This window comes from Erpetoichthys calabaricus, chromosome 4, assembly GCF_900747795.2.
Source record: "Erpetoichthys calabaricus chromosome 4, fErpCal1.3, whole genome shotgun sequence".
Taxonomy (NCBI): domain Eukaryota; kingdom Metazoa; phylum Chordata; class Cladistia; order Polypteriformes; family Polypteridae; genus Erpetoichthys; species Erpetoichthys calabaricus.
In genome coordinates this window covers 246,474,089-246,493,296 of record NC_041397.2, presented here as the reverse complement: position 1 = coordinate 246,493,296, position 19,208 = coordinate 246,474,089, and the positions used below count along the sequence as shown (strand labels likewise).

At 37.5% G+C, this 19,208-nt stretch overlaps 1 protein-coding gene across 11 annotated transcripts in view; it reads right to left on the bottom strand.

The window, feature by feature from the left end:
• fhip1b (FHF complex subunit HOOK interacting protein 1B) overlaps window positions 1-19,208 on the bottom strand; it is a 287,627-nt gene that overhangs the window by 146,185 nt on the left and 122,234 nt on the right. For 4 of the 11 annotated variants that reach the window (XR_007934743.1, XR_007934742.1, XM_051926175.1 and 1 more), the window contains exons 8-10: window positions 9,258-9,427; window positions 4,173-5,426; window positions 3,618-3,796 (exon numbers count right to left, since the gene is read on the bottom strand). The exons of 5 other annotated variants lie outside the window; for them this stretch is intronic. Coding sequence is in view for 4 of the 6 variants with exons in the window: in XM_051926175.1 (XP_051782135.1) it covers window positions 3,618-3,796; window positions 4,173-5,426; window positions 9,258-9,427 (1,603 nt within the window). In the remaining 2 variants the exon portion in view is untranslated. The remainder of the gene's footprint in view (window positions 1-3,617; window positions 3,797-4,172; window positions 5,427-9,257; window positions 9,428-19,208) is intronic. 2 more of the 11 variants (XM_051926182.1, XM_051926176.1) reach the window with 2 other exon arrangements.

Here is a 19,208-nt window from a genome sequence, read left to right as displayed (position 1 = left end):
TGGCCACCTGCATGTTCTTGCGCACACTGAATAAGACAGCGCTATATGCAATCATCAGATTCAAATGTTAACAGTTATATAGCACAGAATGGAAATCAGCAGTTCTTAGCATTCCACCATGCAAGCTGTCATATCAACCGCCTACCGTAACTTGCTTTCTTTTTTCTTCGGTTATAGTCTTGAATAAAAGTGCACTTGTTTTGTTATACTTTTACATCAACATATCTTCCTGTGTTTGAGCTACATGGGCATGCTCAAAAAATACATGTATAATGCCACGAAAAGTGCATGCAGACACTTCAGTTAGCAAGCATTGGTACGACAGTGCAGTCACAAGTACACTGCAGAGCTTTAGCATGTCTTTATGTGAAAACAGTAGTGTCAGATGGGGAGTGTCTGATGATTGCATATAGCGCTGAAGTTACTGCTCTTTACTATGCTTTCCTCTGCATGTCCTGGAGTACAAAAGAAACAGCATACAGCAACACGTGGGGACTGGCAAAATTGTGGGGAAAAAAAACACGCGGTCGTATGTATCGTGATACACTGCAGAGCTATAGCGCGTCTTTATGTGAAAACAGCAGTGTCAGATGGGGGAGGGGGGGTGGTAGGGAAGGTTCCTGAACGCGACTGAGACAATGAAAAGTGAATTTAAAAAAAATAAACAAAGCTAACCTTTACAAATATCATAAATTACACCGGCTGTTACAGACTGAAATCAAATGTATCTTTTTATTCTAAAATAGTGAAAATAAGAACACTTCTCAAAAGGGAGCTGTGCAGGATTGAACTCATGACCTTCTGATTCCTGTTGCGCCACGGAAACAGTGATACCTAATGAGTGTCAATGTCATACACTAAGGCAGCTTTTTTTGGCGGTGGCTTTTTTTGTACCTTTTATGAAAGTGTTTCTTTGATATTTGGACTTCAGGCTTCATACATTATATAGTTTATGCCTACATTTTGTCATTTGCTACTAGAATATAAAAAACGTTTCTGTTTTAACAATGTGTTTACACAGATTACTGTAGAAATGCAACACATATGAAATGCGTGTGTTCCAAATAACAATCTATTATTTCCACTCTAAAACTCCACTTCACTCCCAGATAATCAATCAAGGCATGAGCTGGGAGAAGTTCGCGCACGTTCTAAGTCGGAGGGGGGATGGAATAGCCGGCTGCTGGCAGCTTGTCTTTTATCAGCACATTTAGAGGACAAAGGATGCTGGCGGAGAGCGCAGCAACTTTGCCGTGCCTCACAGACCTGAGTTCGATTCCCCGCTGGGGATAAAGTGTTGCTTTTTTTTTTTTTCTTTATAACCTCAAACAGACATAAAATGTATAAATTGGTATGCACTGTCAGTTAATGAGATCGTTATATTTTCATGTGGGATGTTCCTTTTAAAATATTTTTAACACTTGAGACTGCAATTAACATGAACAACTGTCCCTATAACTGTTATTTTTAAGATCCATAACACACAGACAGACAGAGCACTGCGTAATAGAGAGACAGACAGGCAGAGATATATAAATAAACAGGGAAGGCACATGTACTGAAAGAAAAAAAGATCAACATGTGTGTTGTTCCTACTGCACTGAATAAGCTGAAGTGCTCTAACATCACCCCTCCCCCATCTGACTCTCTAAGTAACAGCACAAGTACAGACGCAAACGAAGTGCATGTGTGTACTGTATAATATTAACAAAAAGAGCAGCTTACTACTGAAAATGGCAAATTTAAGAGTGAGTGGGGATCGAACTGGGACTCTTGATTACACTTGGTTTGCGTCTGTACTTGTGCTGTTACTTAGAGAGTCAGATTGGGGGGAGGGGTGATGTTAGAGCACGCGAGCTTATTCAGTGCAGCAGGAACAACGCACATGTTGATCTTTTTTTTTCTTTCAGTACATGTGGCTTCCCTGTTTATTTATATATCTCTGCCTGTCTGTCTCTCTATTACGCAGTGCTCGTCTGTCTGTGTGTTATGGATCTTAAAAATAACAGTTATAGGGACAGTTGTTCATGTTAATTGCAGTCTCAATTGTTAATAAAATATTTTCAAAGGAGCATCCCACATGAAAATATAACGATCTCATTAACTGACAGTGCATGCCAATTTATAAATTTTATGTCTGTTTGAGGTTAAAAAGAAAAAAAAAAAGCAACACTTTATCCCCAGCGGGGAATTGAACTCAGGTCTGTGAGGCACGGCAAAGTTGCTGCGCTCTAAGAAGCAAATCTTATTGTGTTATGCCACGGAAACTGTTGTATCATTTTTGAAACTTTTGTGAAAGTGTTTATTTGATCTTTGGAACTCAGGCTTTACACATTCTATAGTTTATGCCTACTACATTTTGTAACATTTATTACTAAAATATGAAAAAGTTTCTGTTTTAACAATGTGTTTACACAGATTACTGTAGAAACGGAACACACATGAAATGCGTGTGTTCCAAATAACGATCTATTATTTCCACTCCAAAACTCCACTTCACTCCCAGATAATCAATCAAGGCATGAGCTGGGAGAAGTTCGCGCACGTTCTAAGTCGGAGGGGGGATGGAATAGCCGGCTGCTGGCAGCTTGTCTTTTATCAGCACATTTAGAGGACAAAGGATGCTGGCGGAGAGGTGTGAACGGATTTAAGAAGCGATTTAAGGTGGGCCGGATCTACGAGTTTTTTTCGTAGGCTCTGGTAATTCTAGTGTTAAACTGCAGCAAATACTCAAAACTCTTTTGCAGACCACATGCTGATAGTTATCAGCCTAAAGATTTCAAGCCAGACTTCTGGAACTGTAAGGCAGTAGTACCAGCCACCACACAAGCCATATTTTAATGGTCAATCAAGTTGTCTTGTAAATTGTCTTTAAAACCTTGTAATGCATAATGTATATAATTGTATGCACAGTATGTTGCTTGCTAAGCATACTTCTATTTATTTATTTGGAACTGTATTTTCATCAACTGTTCAGTACATATGTAATACGTTAGTCATGTAGTACAAATTCTTTTATAACACTTTAATTATAGTTGTCGTTGTTTGCTGATGCAGACAATGTCATAACGGTGAATCTTCCATTCATAAATCCATTCATCCATTTTCCCAAATTTAAATGCAAGTCTTTTACAGAATTTTACTTTGTGATTCAATTTAAATATTATCAAGATTTTCAATAATATAATTAATTTTAAAAAATCCAATTTGAAATTAATTGCAATATAAAACATATTATTGCTTGTTACTTTTTTATCAGTGTTATTTTAATTAAGCAGAAAATTCCATTTAACATAGGAAATTTTTATTTTTTTAACCAAACAAACTGAACTAAACATTACCGCTTACAGTATTATAATAAACATTTAATAAAATTCTTCTGCTATCACTGTTTTGAGAAGCAAAAACATGCAAATTCTTTGCAAATATTTACAGTAAGCTTGGGAAAATGTAACAATTTAATTTGAACATATCTAAAATGCAGCAAGAGACTGGACAAGGAAACTAAAATAAAAATGAGGGAATGTGAAAGAAACAAAGCATGCAACATGATTACATAAGAAAAAGAAATAAGAACACCACAAAAGGGTGTTACAAGATGAAGGAAGGGTTCATACCTGGATGAGTGACTTCACACTGGGTTGGAAGACCATGTTGGTATTCAGCAGAAAGGAACGGAGCAGGGGTTGGGGATAGCAGGCTAATTGTGACAGCATTCCAGTCAACATTATATTCACATACAAAGAATTCTGCATCATATTCTCCAGCTTGGCAAACAATGCTGCAATGAAGGGTCCTGAGAAAGGAATGTGTACAGCTTGGTTTATGTTCTCTGCAGTTTATTGTAAACTAATGTTGAAACATAATCACAATTAATAATGCTAAGCACAAAAAGTCTCTACTCACGAAAATGCTTGCAACAATAAGCAGACAAAAAATGATTGAAAAAAATCTACAAAGTAATATTTATATTTAATAATAATGAATTCTCCTAATACACATTATCTAGTGCCTAGGTTATTCCTCTTTATGAGATAATCTATATGGTTACTGGACACATCTGAGAGAAATCTGACTCAGATAAGTGCTACTCTTACATTTGTTTACAGTAGTTTATCGTTCTTACAAATGGCAACATCACCATGCCACAGTTAAAAAAAAAAATAACATACCTGTGTAAGGCTGTCCTGCAGATCGTGCAGGGCTGGTCAACATAGTGCCCACATTTTGCACCTTCTGTATTGTTGAATCAGCAAGGTTCAGATCAAGGGATTGGCAACTTTCCTCTTCTTCTCTATACAAGTAAAGAGAGGGACACTTCCCTCCATTACTGGTGTCTTTGGCATCATCACAGAGGGTCTGAATCCTTTGGCGCTGATGCTGTTGCACTGTCTCTTCCAGCTCTCGTAATTCCTTGCTGAAGACCTCAATGCTGATACCAGATCCATTTATTTCACCTGGAGCTTGATCTATAAGTTCATCAATCAGACTTTCAACAGATTCCAGGCTGTGAGCCTCTGCTGTGCATATGCTGATATCTAAATGTGGAACATCTCCAATTTGTGAAACTAATGATTTCTGAGACAAAGATGATGATAACGGTGACAAAACTTGGCTTTTACTAGAAAGCTGCCTTCTTGCTTCAGGAGACTGCTGTCTATCATCTTTCACCCCATTTTGTACACCACAGTCATTCTCAATATTATCATCTCTGCGAACTTTTTTAACCTCCATTTCTTCATCGTGCCTTTCTTTTGTACCTGTCACCATTTGTCCTATACCATTAAAGAAAGGATAACCACTGCCATTAACAGGAAGCTGACTGTGACTTGCACTACAAGGCCCAGAACTCTGGGATGAAGCGGTAGGTAGAATTCCTTGTGGTCGCAGGGTACGCTTCTTAGTACGTGGTGTTAAACTTATGCAGTTATGCCCAATAGTGATGTCCCATTCCCCACTATCTCTATCTGAGCTATCCTTGTCAGATTTGTGACTGTTTGTTATGCTTTGCAGGCTGGGATCTATTCCCTCAAAATCTGCATTTTTTTCAACTGTCAAGATTGGATTACCATAATGCTCTGGAGTTATGTTCAGTGAAGATGGATTTGGAGGAGGCAGTGTCACACAGTTAGGAGATGGTGCTTCTCCATCATAGGGAGCAGACCAGCAGCGGCAAGCCCAAGCACACTGCTCAATGTTCTTCCGTGCATCTTTAAGATATTCAAGATATCCAGTTTCCAGTTCTCCTAGATCAGGTGTCTGATGCAATGGACTTTCTGGTGATTCTCCAGTAAGACTACTACTGCGTGGAGACTGGGGTGGGTCTAAATTTGAACTTGAACCCATACTCTGCTGGCGAATAAAGAAGGCTAGGCGAGATGGAGTGCTTGGTTTTGCAGGGGATTCCATGGCAGGACTTGTTGGCACTAGAAAAAATATATAAATATATGGATTCAGAAGGTATTCAGATGCCTTCACGTTATTGTGTTGCACATTTAATTTTAAATGGATAAATTTGTCACTTTTGCCCATCAAACCTACATTCAACAACCCATAATGACAAAGTGAAAACATGTTTTCAGAAAGGCTGGGAAATTCACTAAAAATCAAAAATTGAAATCTCCCTTTCATTTTTCAGACTTACTTTAAAGTAAATTAATCAACAAGTTCATCTTCCAGATGAGTGCTCATTGGTTGCCAGCTTTTGTATACACAGAGCACACCCTATGACCTGAGACAAAAATCAAACCTGTTTTAATTTTGTCAGGGAGCGTGGTAGACTGGAGATTAGTCTTTGTCATTATATAAAGTAATAGAGTATAGCTCTCTGATTTCAAAAGGTTAAGTCAATTTTCTTTTGCTAAACATTAGAAAATCTATGACAGAAGCATGGTTGGAACATTCAAGCCATCATATGTGATCAATTGTGATCAGCGAACCCTGCAGAGTCCACTTTGCAATGAGTTTGGCAAAATTATCAAAACTTTGCGAACTTTGATTAACTCTGTGGAATACATTGAAGTCAGGGGTGAAAGAAGGAAGTGAACTAGTTTAAAGTGGGTTGTAATGGTGTAATGCCCTTTTATGCGTCCCTGAGACCTGGGGAAAAAGTCTGCTAACTATGCTGTACTGATTATGATGGCCAAATATATCGCCTGCTTTAGTGCCATTGTGCTTCAAAAAGAAAAAGACACTGCAAAACAAACAATTTGCAATAAATGGCCACAAAAGTAGCAATAAGTATATAAAATATAGATAATTTTGCTCACAGAGTACCACTCTTGGGGCACACATTGGCAGTGCCAGAAACCGGCCACATGGAACTTTCATTGTTTGACATGGCTCCAGACGCAGCTAGAACCTCTATTTTGGTCTGCTTTACCTGTGCAGATATTTTCATCAAAAAGATAATAATGCCTTATAAATAGTATTAAACCTTTTGTTTTTACTATTTCAGTGTGTTCTGTTTGCTGATGAGGCCAGGCTGGGGGGATTCTGGGCTCCTTTAAAGCTTGTTTTGGGACTGTAGCAGGGAACATGGCTAATTTGCATACATAATTAGCCATGTGGTGTTGAGTTGCCAGGGTATGAGGATAAGTGTTATATATCTGGTGACAGTACTCATAATATTCTTCTTATAGTCAGTTTTTAATTACTATAATTTTTTTTCTTGTTAAATGCATGTGAGGTGGAAATCCAACAGTGTTTCTCAAACTTTGCGGCTTTGGGAGCCAATTTTACCTTTTTAAGTTCACTGTTGACCCAGATACAGCAATCAAGGAGCAAAGTTTGGGATTAAAACAACTGTGACTGGAAGAGCTGGGTTTCCCCTTGGTGAAATGAGTGCAGTTAGATACAGTGAAAATATCACACAACACTGATCTTGGTAAGCATGTGTGAAACTTTTGCAAATGGCTGCTACATCTTGTAATATCACAATGGCCTCGCAATGCACCATGGGGTGCTTGGGGGAAAAAAATGTTCACCTAAGCTGCTACACAACACATTTCCAGGAAAATACTACGCAAACAAGCTCACTGGCAAATACAGCATATTCGCTGCAAAATATGCTTTGGCGAATTTCAGTAATTAACACTAGTTATCAACAAGCTGTTGGCAGTAGCAAACCCTGTCAGTTGAAAAGAGGTACCTGTTGCATATGTGCACATTTCATGAAATGACTCAGCACTGCATCAGCATTTGTTTGAAACTGCAGGCTGACTGGTATAGTAAGCAGTCTAATGTTACTGTGCTTTCTCACCTTTTCAACACTAAAATTAGTTTTTCCTAAAAACAAAGGACCTCTTTTATATTTGTTTTCTCAATATTTTCTACACACAGTACTTTACATTCTCTGACTTGGTTGTGATGCTTTCCCCTCTCTGCAGTTATCACTACTTACAAGTTGTGGAATATTCTCCGTGTTTAATCCATTTAAAAAGATTATTCAAGTATTTCAAAAGTTATTTTCTACTTATGATTCCTTTACTAGTAACTGGTATTAAAGCAACAGTGAAATGATTTGCCCAGTCCTCTTTTTAGTAATTTCCTTATTTTTACCATGATAAATGACAAGAGAATACGAATTTTGTCATTCTTGCCAACACTGTCCCAGTTGCTCTAGATGCTAACACTATTGTTTCTCTTGCTGACGTTACAGACTTGCTGCACAAAATTTCCTCACAAGTAGCCAGCCTCTACTCAAAATTTGCCATTTAGGTAGTCACACAGCCAGATGTAATTTTCAGATAACAATACACAACTGGGGACAACCCATTAAAAAGTGTGCAGTGAATAGTGGCGAAATCCCATGCTGCAAAGGCTAAACTCACAGAGCTTCTTCCTAACCCCAATTCCTGAAGTCCGTCCATTTTAAACTGCTGCCAGGGTATCAAAGAGAGAGGAAAAGACACTGAACAAAAGACTAGACACTGACAGAAAATAAAAAGTTAAAATTGCTTTTACCAATTCAGGAGCTCAGTAGCACAAAGTAACTGAAGCTTAATAATTAATTTGCACATTCTAATGAGTGCTGCAACAGTGGAGACATACAGGCAAACAGACACAGAGACACACACTCATACACGTAGACCACCGCACCTACTGGGCTTCACACACTTGAGAAGTGCCTCTGTTTGGTACAATATCTTTCTATCACAAATACTGCATCACTACCTAACATAACAACAGAAAAAAGAGTTTAGATAAGCATTGTGTTCTAAGGCTGTACAATGTGTTAAAATGCAGTGGCTATTTTGTCATGGCAAGTTTGCATTTCCAATTAGAAAGTAATGTTAATTTTCTTTAATTACTACTTTAGATGTGCAGTCAAAAGGTGGATGTTGTGCAGCCCTCTCCCTGATTTTATTAGTGTTATTAAGCAGATTTGATGATTTGGGTGTTTTGAGTAGGAAATCTGTAACAGCAGTGCTTTTGACAAAGTTTGACACACTGTTTACTTCAAATACATATTTTACAGTTCATATTTTCACAGAAGCACCTAAACCAGATTCAGTCTGAAAAGTAAATGCAGATAGATTAAACTATTTTATACAGTATACAGTAACCATGATAATTTTTAGTTATTTCAAGATATAAATGTTTGTCCATACCACCCACCTCTAACTATCAGGTAATAACATTAAGTACTGCAGCATCCTGTCTCCTCTGCTTTAAACTAATCCCAATGCCAAGATGCCAGAGAAGTAGCTTCAAACATTTTTATTAGATTATATGGAAATACAGATTTGCATAAAAAGATTCAGGGGAATTTAACAGTTAACAACTATGTATTAAAAAACAATTACGTATTAATAATTTGAACTTGACTCTTTCACTCCCCTATGCTTGAATGTATATGCTATATGGGAAATATTACGAAATACACACATAAAAAAGCTTTCAAGTAATCAGTATCTTTTAGCATTATTTAATATTAGTGCAATCACAGTCAATAAATTAGGAGCATAGGAGGTGGTTTGAGAGGTGTGCTTCAAACTAAATCCACCGGTTTTCTTATTTATCAAATAAAACAAAATTGCTAAAGACACATACCCTGAGACAGACACTTTGTGATTTTTGGATCAATCAGATTGTGTTCTAGTTGTAGTTCCTGCAACTTAATGTTGAATAACAGTATAAGAAAACAGACGAATGGATAGACGAATGTGCTGCATTTACATGTAATTGTGCGGATTGTAGCTAACAGACCTCAGAAAGCAACATTTTATATTAAAGAATACATATGATTTCCTTACCTCTGCTCCAATACATGGAATCTTCTTCATGCTCTGAAGTAGATCCCAACTCCAGCTTGCAGCATTCGGGAATGAGAGACAGGAACTTGTCCGATGACTTCCCATATATGTCTATTTCCCTCACAGCTCGCCTCTGACTTATCATAACATGGGTACAAGGCAGGAGATACCTACAAATGAATTTAAAATGCAACTCAGAAAGATGATTGCATCCATTCTAATCAAACACTGCACTACTGATATTCAATTTATAAACATTTACACAGTTTCATGATTAGTACACATAACACTTCCAACTGACAATAAACACATCTTGAATTACATTTTAAGTACTTAACAGTTTAAAAAGAACTTTATAGAAAGCATCATCTATTTTTTGCAGTTTCTTCAAGTGACTGATGTTCAGTTTATCTAAAACAGATTAACGAGGAAGAAAAAGTTCCGCCAAATTTTAAATGTTAAAAAGCTAATACATTTTTTACAGTGAAGGAGAGAAAAGCCAAGCAAAATGACACCTTTTATTGGCTAACTAGAAAGATTACAATATGCAAGCTTTCGAGGCAACTCAGGCCCCTTCTTCAGGCAAGATGTAAAAGGTGTCATTTTGCTTGGCTTTTCTCTACATTCATAATGGCTAACACGGTACAACACCCTAGTATTACAGTGAAGGAGAAAGAAATTGGAATTCACATATTTGTTTCAAGAAGAATTGATTACTGTCCTACTTTTCCTTTAGGAACTGTAAATTTCAATCTTGACACACCACACTTCAATAAAAAGTGTGGAGTAAAATGAATGTGTAAATTTAATCATGTCACTGTGGTTCTTCAGTCTCTTCATTAGTGTCCAATTAAAATAAGAAACAGATTCACAATTCTCTTTTGAACATATGAAGCCGTGAATAATTTAGAGATGCTTATACTGTATACCAGATAACATTCTATAATCACATTTGCTAAGACTATCATAAAATGGCAATGATAAACAACATTATTGCAGAATGTAAAACCTTTGGTTACAACGAAGCTAGCAATGTAGTAATTTTTCAGTATATATGAGAGATGTTTATCTAGTTACCACTTAAACGAATACTGGAGACTATTTCAGTCTACTTAATCTAGAAGTGCTGGTGCAACAGTGCATGATACATCATTGTTTGTTGAGATTCTGTATGTTTAGTTTGCTTTTATAGCTATGGGCTATCAAAGTTACTTCCTGGACACCACTTCAACCTTTAATTAGACAAACTGGGACATGAATTTGCTGATAATGGAAGATGCATTGTTTATATAGTGTTCTCCTAGGGCTAAATCTGCTCAAGCATGTTTACGCAACTGACACTTGCCTGGAAGGTTTAGTTTGCTTACTAACAGAAAAACCAGCTATCCTTAGATATATTTTTAAATCTCCTGAGGTCTATTATATAAGTGATTTGTTTTACTTATTTTTTTGATAAAAGAAAAGAGATTAGTGGCATGAATTGTTGAAGTCTGATAATCTGTGTCTTGGTGACTTAATGGCTGAAGACTTTGCTTAATGGTTGGTGAAATATGTAACTAAACTGATATCCTTTAAAGCCCACAAAATATTTCATCATATATTACTTGGTAATCAATTCCAAGCACTATAATTTCCTTAAAAAACATCAAGTGCTTTGGAATAAAATAACATTACGAGATAACATAAAATAACCAGCTAGCCTGATAAGTTATTAAGCACAGAGTTATATGGAGAAAAGCACAAATAAAATTGTGTTTGTACACTAGACTGAAGTGGCAACAGACTACCAGTATTTGAAGAAAATTTAATTGAGCAATTGCATTATTTTGTCAGTTGATGGCAGCAAAAACATTACATTTTAACATTTAATGTGAGATCTCAAATAAGTCCATCAATATTTCCTAAACTCATACTTCACAAACCTGCTAAAATATAAATGATTCAAGCTATGTCAAATATTGGACTTACTAATCATAAAAAGGGTAAAGTTGAGTATGATAAGAATTAAAGTGAAACAACATCAAAAAGACAAGCATATGAAAACTACACAATATTACATGCTCAAGTTTATATGTAAGAATTTCAGCTGTATAATGTACTCTACAATATTTGACTATTTAATTTCCAGCTTATTAAATGCATTACTCTGAATATTTTTTAACATGTCTCAATATTTTAAACTTTTTAGCAATTACCCTTCTGAACTCAGCCACTGGGGATGCACAAACCAGTGTGTTTCTTCATGCCGGTCCCAAGCCCGGATAAATGGAGAGGGTTACGTCAGGAAGGGCATCTGGTGTAAAATTTTGCCAGATCAACATGTGGACAACAATACAAATTTCCATACTGGACTGGACGAGTCCCGGGTTAACAACGACCGCCGTGCTGGTGGAAATTGCACTGCTGTTGGCCGAAGGAGAAGAAGAGGGGGGAGACATGTCCAGAGGAAAGAACAGAGGAGGAAGGTAAAGAGACTGGAACTGAGCGTAGGAACTTCGAATGTTGACAGAATGACTGGTAAGGAGAGAGAGTTAGCCGATATGATGGAGAGAAGGAAGTTTGATATATTGTGCATGCCAGAGACTAAATCGAAGGGGATTAAGGCCAGGTTGATCGGAGGTGGATTCAAATTGTTTTATCATGGTGTGGATGGGAAGAAAAATGGGGTAGGGGTTATTCTGAAGGAACAGTATGTCAAGAGTGTTTTGGAAGTGAAAAGAGTGTCAGACAGAGTAATGATTATGAAGCTGGAAATTGGAGGTGTGATGATGAATGTTGTTAGTGCATATGCCCTGCAAGTTGGGTGTGCGATGGATGAGAAAGAAGATTTCTGGAGTGAGTTTGATGAAGTGATGGACAGAGTACCCAAGGAGCAGAAAGTGGTGATTGGAGTGGATTTCAATGGACATGTTGGTGAAGGAAACAGAGGAGATATGGATGTGATTGGTAGGTATGGTGTCAAGGAGAGGAATGCAGAAAGTCAGATGATAGTGGATTTTGCAAAAAGGATGGGCATGGCTGTGGTGAATATGTATTTTAAGAAGACGGAGGAACATAATGTGATGTACAAGAGTGGAGTAAGATGCACACAGGTAGATTATATCCTATGCAGAAGAGTTGATCTGATGAGATTAAAGACTGCAAAGTGGTGGCAGGGGAAAGTGTAGTTAGACAGCATGGGATGGTGGTCTGTAGGATGACGTTGGAGATCAAGAAGAGGAGAGGGAGGGCAGAGTCAAGGATTAAATGGTGGAAGTTGAAAAATGACTGCAAGGCTGAGTTTAGGGAGGAGGTAAGACAGGCACAGGGTGGCAGTGAAGAGTTACCAGACAGCTGGGCAACTAAAGCAGAAGGAGTAAGGGTGACAGCAAAAGGGTGCTTGTCGTGACATCTGGACAGAAGAAGGAGGAAATGGAAACCTGGTGGTAGAATGGGGAAGTACAGGAGAGTATACAGAGGAAGAGGATGGCAAAGAAGAAGTGGGATTGTCAGAGAGATGCTGAAAGTAGATACGAATACAAGGAGATAAGGCACAAGGTGAAGAGAGAGGTGGCGAAGGTTAAAGAAAAGGCGTATGATGAGTTGTATGAGACACTGGAGACTAAGGAGGGAGAAAGGACCTGTACCGATTGGCTAGACAGAGGGACCGAGCTGGGAAAGATGTGCAGCAGGATAGCATCATAAAGGATAAAGATAGAAACATACTCACAAGCGAGGAGGGTGTGTTGAGAAGATGGAAAGAGTACTTCGAGAGGCTGATGAATGAAGAGAATGAGAGAGAGAGAAAGTTAGATGATGTGGAGATAGTGAATCAGGAAGTGCAATGGATTAGCAAGGAGGAAGTAAGGCCGTTGGTCTAGATGACATATCTGTGGAAGTATGGACGTGTTTAGGAGAGATGGCAATGGAGTTTTTAACCAGATTGTTTAATGGAATCTTAGAAAGCAAGAGGAATCTTGAAGTGGAGAAGAAGTGTACTGGTACCGGTTTTTAAGAATAAGGGGGATGTGCAGAACTGTGGTAACTACAGGGGGATACAATTGATGAGCCAAAGCATGAAGTTATGGGAAACAGTAGTGGAAGCTAGGGTAAGACGGGAGGTGATGATTAGTGAGCAGCAGTATTGTTTCATGCCAGGAAAGAGCACAACAGGTGCAATGATTGCTCTGAGGGTGTTGATGGAGAAGTATAGAGAAGGCCAGAAGTTGGTTACATTGTGACTTTGTGGACCTGGAGAAAGCATATGACAGGGTGCCTCGAGAGGAGTTGTGGTATTTTCTGTATAAGATACATTTAATTTAATTTTCCGCCGCTTATCTGAAGCGAGGAGGGTGTGTTGAGAAGATGGAAAGAGTACTTCGAGAGGCTTAATTTTCCGCCACTTATCTGAAGCGGGTTGCTGGGCAACAGTCTTAGCACTGAGGCCCATACGTCCTTTTTCTAGCCACACTTGCCAACTCATACTGTGGGATCCCAAGATATTCCAAGGCCATGTGGGAGATATCATCCTACCAGTGATCCCTGGGTTTTCCCCAAGGTCTCCTCCCAGCTGTTCGTGCCAGTAAAACCTCCACAGGGAGGCATCCGGGAAGCATTCATATCTGATGCCTGAACCACCTTAACTGGCTCCTCTCGATGCAGAGGGTTAACGACTCTACTCTGAGCCTCTCTGATATCAAGGCATTAAATTTGCTCTGCTAAGCTTGCAGTAGACATGTGAGATTTCTACTGAATACAAACTCATTTAATGGTGAAATCTCAGTTGGCTCTGCCACTGTTTTGGCAAAAGAGTGCCTGAAGTTAAATAAATGTTATCTTCTCTGCTAAAGTATATAAAAATACCTAAAAAAAAGATAACAGATCTCTTTTACTTTTCAGCATTCTTGGGTCCACCACACCACTTGTTGAAAAGCTGAGATTGAATTTTGATATATGTTTAGTTTTCACTGCTTTTTTGCTTTTTGTTTTCATGCTTCTGAATTTGTTTTGTGCAGTCATCATTTTATTTGTGTGCTGTTCCATTTTTTGCTTCTGAACTGTTTTTCTGTATTCAATTTGTTTTTGAACATCCTGATTTGCTAAGGTGGGCTGGCGCTCTGTCCAGGGTTTGTTTCCTGCCTTGTGCCCTGTGTTGGCTGGGATCGGCTCCAGCAGACCCAAGTGACCCTGCAGTTAGGATATAGCGGGTTGGATAATGGATGGATGGATGGATATTCAGATTTGTTTTTGCATATTCCATTTGTTTTTGCGTTTCCAATTTGTTTCTGCATATTCAATTTGTTTTTTGTGTTTTCTGATTTGTTTTTGCATTTTCTGTTTGTTTTTCTGTATTCAATTTGTTTTACCTAATTCTGATTTGTTTTTGCATATTTAATTTGATTTTCTATTTTCTAATTTGTTTTGGAATTTTCTGATTTACTTTTGCATTATCACGTTGTTTTTGCATAATCTGATTTGTGTTTGTGTTTCCAATTTGTTTTAGTGTTTTCTGATTTGTTTTTAAATGATTTAATTTATTTTTGCAAATTGCACTTCAGGATCTAGTACTAAGTACTAGTGTGATACTACTCCCTTATACCAAAATTTAAAATGAGACATTTGGATATATTCAGACAAACATTATGTGTGTATCTAAGTATAAAAAAAAAAAGACTATATGAATAGTTTTGGGTTGTGGAACAAATCATCTGAGTTTCCATTATTTCTTATGGGGAAATTCACTTTGATATACGAGTACTTTAGACTACGAGCACGTTTCCGGAACGAATTATGCTCGCAAACCGAGGTTCCACTGTATATATAAAACATGTAAGTAATACACTATTACATACTGTACTTTCTAATCTCTGCAAAATTAATGTATATTAGTTTTCTGGATGAACAAATAAATAGGTGATAGTTAATAGCTTAAGATAAAACGCATATTATAAAAAATAGAAGCCTTTTTAACATAAGGTTTAGGTTTAAGCAACAACACTGCTGTATACTCAAACCCACAAGGGGAAGAGTCAGTGGAGTTTTCCCTTGTGTACCCTGCTCAACTTTCATTATATCTTCTGGTGTAGGTCAGAAATTCCCTTAATAAATTCTTTACTAGAACTACTATGATTTCTTAGGTACTATAAATGTCAATGTCGCAGCAAGCATTTTCTGAATTACTTTGTTCTTATTAATGGCTTATCAGCTATCAGCTTGGAATCCCGATACTGCATCCAAAAACCACAGATAGCCTAAAACAACCTGGGTGTACGTAAAAAAATATTTTTTTGCACATAGTAAATATTTTCAACTAAAATAAAATAATAAAAAAAAAGTTTTTGGAGTTCCACTGCTGCTCAGTTTAGAATTGCTTCAGCACTTAATTGTGAAAAGCAAACCAAGACTTTTCTAGTACATAAGATAACAAATTAAGTAGAAATTAATATTTTCTGTGTAGTTTACAATTTACAGCCATATTCACATATTTCATGGTATATGTGTGTAAATGACAAGTTGCCAGTTAGCTAATCATAAAGCATTTGGCATCAGCAATCAGCATAAATTGCAGTAGTGTTTTGTAAGCAGCTTGCTATGCACACATAATGGTGGAACTTTGTTCACCTCTCCCTTTGCTTTCTTGCTGGTGCATATTCCAACCTCAAAATGTATCTACACTTTTTGTGAGATTGGTACCTTAACCATTTCTTGGAGCACTTTTCAAAGTGGAGCTAAAGCTCATGCCTCGTGATAACAGTCTTTTTGGCAAGTAGCTTATTTGCCATGGAAAGTGCTGTGAAACTATTCTCAATGGTGACATTTCCTTCTTTGCCTGAGAAAAATTCAACAAGTCTTTCCAAAGACTGAGTGTGAACTTTCTTCAATGTGGAAACACTGTTCAGTACATATTTGCTATGTGTACCAGCAGCTATCCAAAAGCTAATGCCAGGTTTGTGTACGGAGTGAAAATACATCAACAGTTATGTTCTGGCATGGATTGTAGTAACAAATGATGCAGTTCTACACAAAGATGTGTGCCGAATGTCTGGCAAGGTGACAAAGCTGTCAGTATGCTATGGAATCATGTGATCTGAAACATTGTCAATGAATGAGAATTAATATATGTGCCAATAATGTGTACGCAATCATATTTTTACAGGAAATCACATATAGACACAATGGTTCGATGGCAGATGTGTACCTAAATCATTTTTTTTTTTTTAAAGCACAAATGGTGCTTCATATACATACAGTACAAGTTGCACACTGGAACAGTTCTTATGGCTTAAGGCACAGTACAATCTGGGATGAGTGTCAGCATCAAGCAAAGAAAACTATTTATTGACTTATTTTAATAGATTTAGTCTGCTGTGTCTGTGAAAATATTGTGAGTGGGCCTCCTTCCACCATTTATTCTTTAGCGGCAACTTGTTCCATTCACTCAGTGCCATCTTCTCTTTTAAGTCAAAAATAGTAAAAGCTGGGTACAGTTGCACACAGTGAATACATGTAGCAACATATGAAAAATCAAGGACAGACACACCACAGTGCTGCATCTGATTCTCAAAGGTCCAAGTGGAAGCATGGAGATGACAAGCAGGCATACCAATGGTCAAAGAAATCTGACGCCACAAATATTTCAGACATAACAGCTGTACTGTGATGGTGTTGGCAACACAAAGAAAGGTGGAGTCCAGTTCATGTATGTGCTGTTGTAAAACAGAATTGGAGAATACATACAAGCTGGTGTAAATGGCAAACAGTAGTAGAACTAAGATCAAAGGCATTTCTAGTAGCAATGTCTGACCAGCAACGTAATTCTTATGTCAAATGAGGTGGAGAGAGCAGTCAAGGTGACTTCAATCATCACTACGGGAGCAACAAAAATCTTCTAAGTATATTTTGCATCATAAACAGGACACAGGATAAAGATCCAGGAGAGTAATCAGAAATACCAAAATGAACAGAGAGGTGGAAGAAATAAAACGAAAGTAGCCATAATAGAGAGAATGTGCTGGTGGCATGAAAATTGTCAGTGGCCTCAGGAGTTTGCTTCTGGTCATCAGAAACCATAAGTGCTGAAGCATGAGTTAGCTTGAGACAAGTAGGGTACAAAATAAATGTATGTAAGCTCTTCTGAATACAGGTATCATTGCTTTCCTGGTGTGAGTCATTGCTTAACTAAAATAGAGAACAGAAAACTTTACTTGCCTTACAAGAATAGAATAGGAATTTTCTGTGCCTCACAGAGAATTGTTTAACACTCAACATAATTAAGAAACCTCATTATCATAGTCTATGGCAGCGTTTCTCAACCTTTAAGTATTTGCGACCAGAATTTTCATAACAGTTTTAATCGCGCCCCCCCAACGTTTTTTTTTTTGAAACCCTAATAAAATGTATTCCTATATTTTTTTGCTGCCGATACACCGCTACAAGTTTAAAATTTCCCTACAAATAGCGAAATTACACCACATATGGCAACATTCGCGCCCCCTTTTTTGTTACTTCAGCTGGTCTATGGCATGATAAACAGGTGGAAATATATATACTCTGTGACATCTTTCCATCACCAGTGGGAAAAAAAATATCATGATGCAGAATATTGCAGACCATGTTTTATCTAAACTCCATTGGAGTACAATTATCTATGTTTTCTTTAATAACTATAATACACACATTATTCCTTAGGTTTCTGTCCTCTAGATCTATTAACATAAAACTCAAGGACACAACTTGTCATTTCTATGGCTAAATCTATTTGCACCCAACTGTCATAGGGCTGTCAAATTGAACTTTACTATTCAAATATAATTTGAACAAGATTTTATTTGAAGGCAATGGCTGATATTAGATCATAAAAGAACAGTTATTTGGTGTACCTCCCACTAATTTTCACACGGTGTTACTCCAGACACTCTTTTCAAAGCTGTGGTATTTTGAAAATCTGGTTTTGCACATCAGCCTTTTCATAATGTTTAATTGTAAGTTTGCTATCTTCATTAGTAACACTTAGATCCACTCTGCCTCACAAAGTAGTCTGAGACAGTTTTGTCCATCCCATTGCTCCACTTTTTGATGAAGAGAGCAGAATTTTCTAAAATATCGTTGGTACTGTAAAAGGATTGTCCTGGTTCTGATCTTGTTCAGACACACTCCTAAACCTGTGATCTATAACGGTTATTTCATGCTAGGGCATTCTCATTAATGCAAATGAAAAATAATGGTTATAATTCTGTTTTTCTGTTTATTACCATAACATATACCCCTTGTAAAAAACATCTTCAGTGTCACCAAAGCCCATTTAGCTATCCCCATTAACATGCAGTATCTCTGTCTCACATGGCTGCTCACTGAGGTGTAATTAGAAATACTCAGATTACTGTTTTGCTGCATCTGTAAAGAAGGAAAAAAATACAGTTTAGTTTAACACTAGAATCCCTGAAGCCTACGAAAAAACTTGTAATCCTGGCCCACCTTAAATTCTTTTGCACCTTTCCATTAGCGTCTATTGTTTTGTAAATGTGTTAAACAGCAGAAGCAGCCTGCTATCTCCCCCCAACTACCCCAACTGAAGCAGTTCAAGTCAGAGAAGATTCTCAGAGTTGGGGACAGAAATCCGTGACTTCTTACTGCTGCACCAGCCAAGCGGTCGTGTCAACGTCATACCTTAGACCAATTTCTTATTCTTTGATTATATTCTTGAATAAAAGCGCACTTGTTTTGTTATACGTGTACCTTGTGTGAAAGTGTTTATTTGATATTTGGACTTCAGGCTGCTTGTGCTGATCGACACATTTACAAAACAAAAGACGCTAATGGAGAGGTACGAAGGAATTTAAGGTGGGGTGGGATTACGAGTTTTTTTGTAGGCTTCAGGGATTCTAGTGTTAATCTTGTCTGTTACTCATTAACTGCTCTCTCCTGTTTACAGCACTGAACTGCCAGTTGGCACTACAAGCTTACTAAATAAAT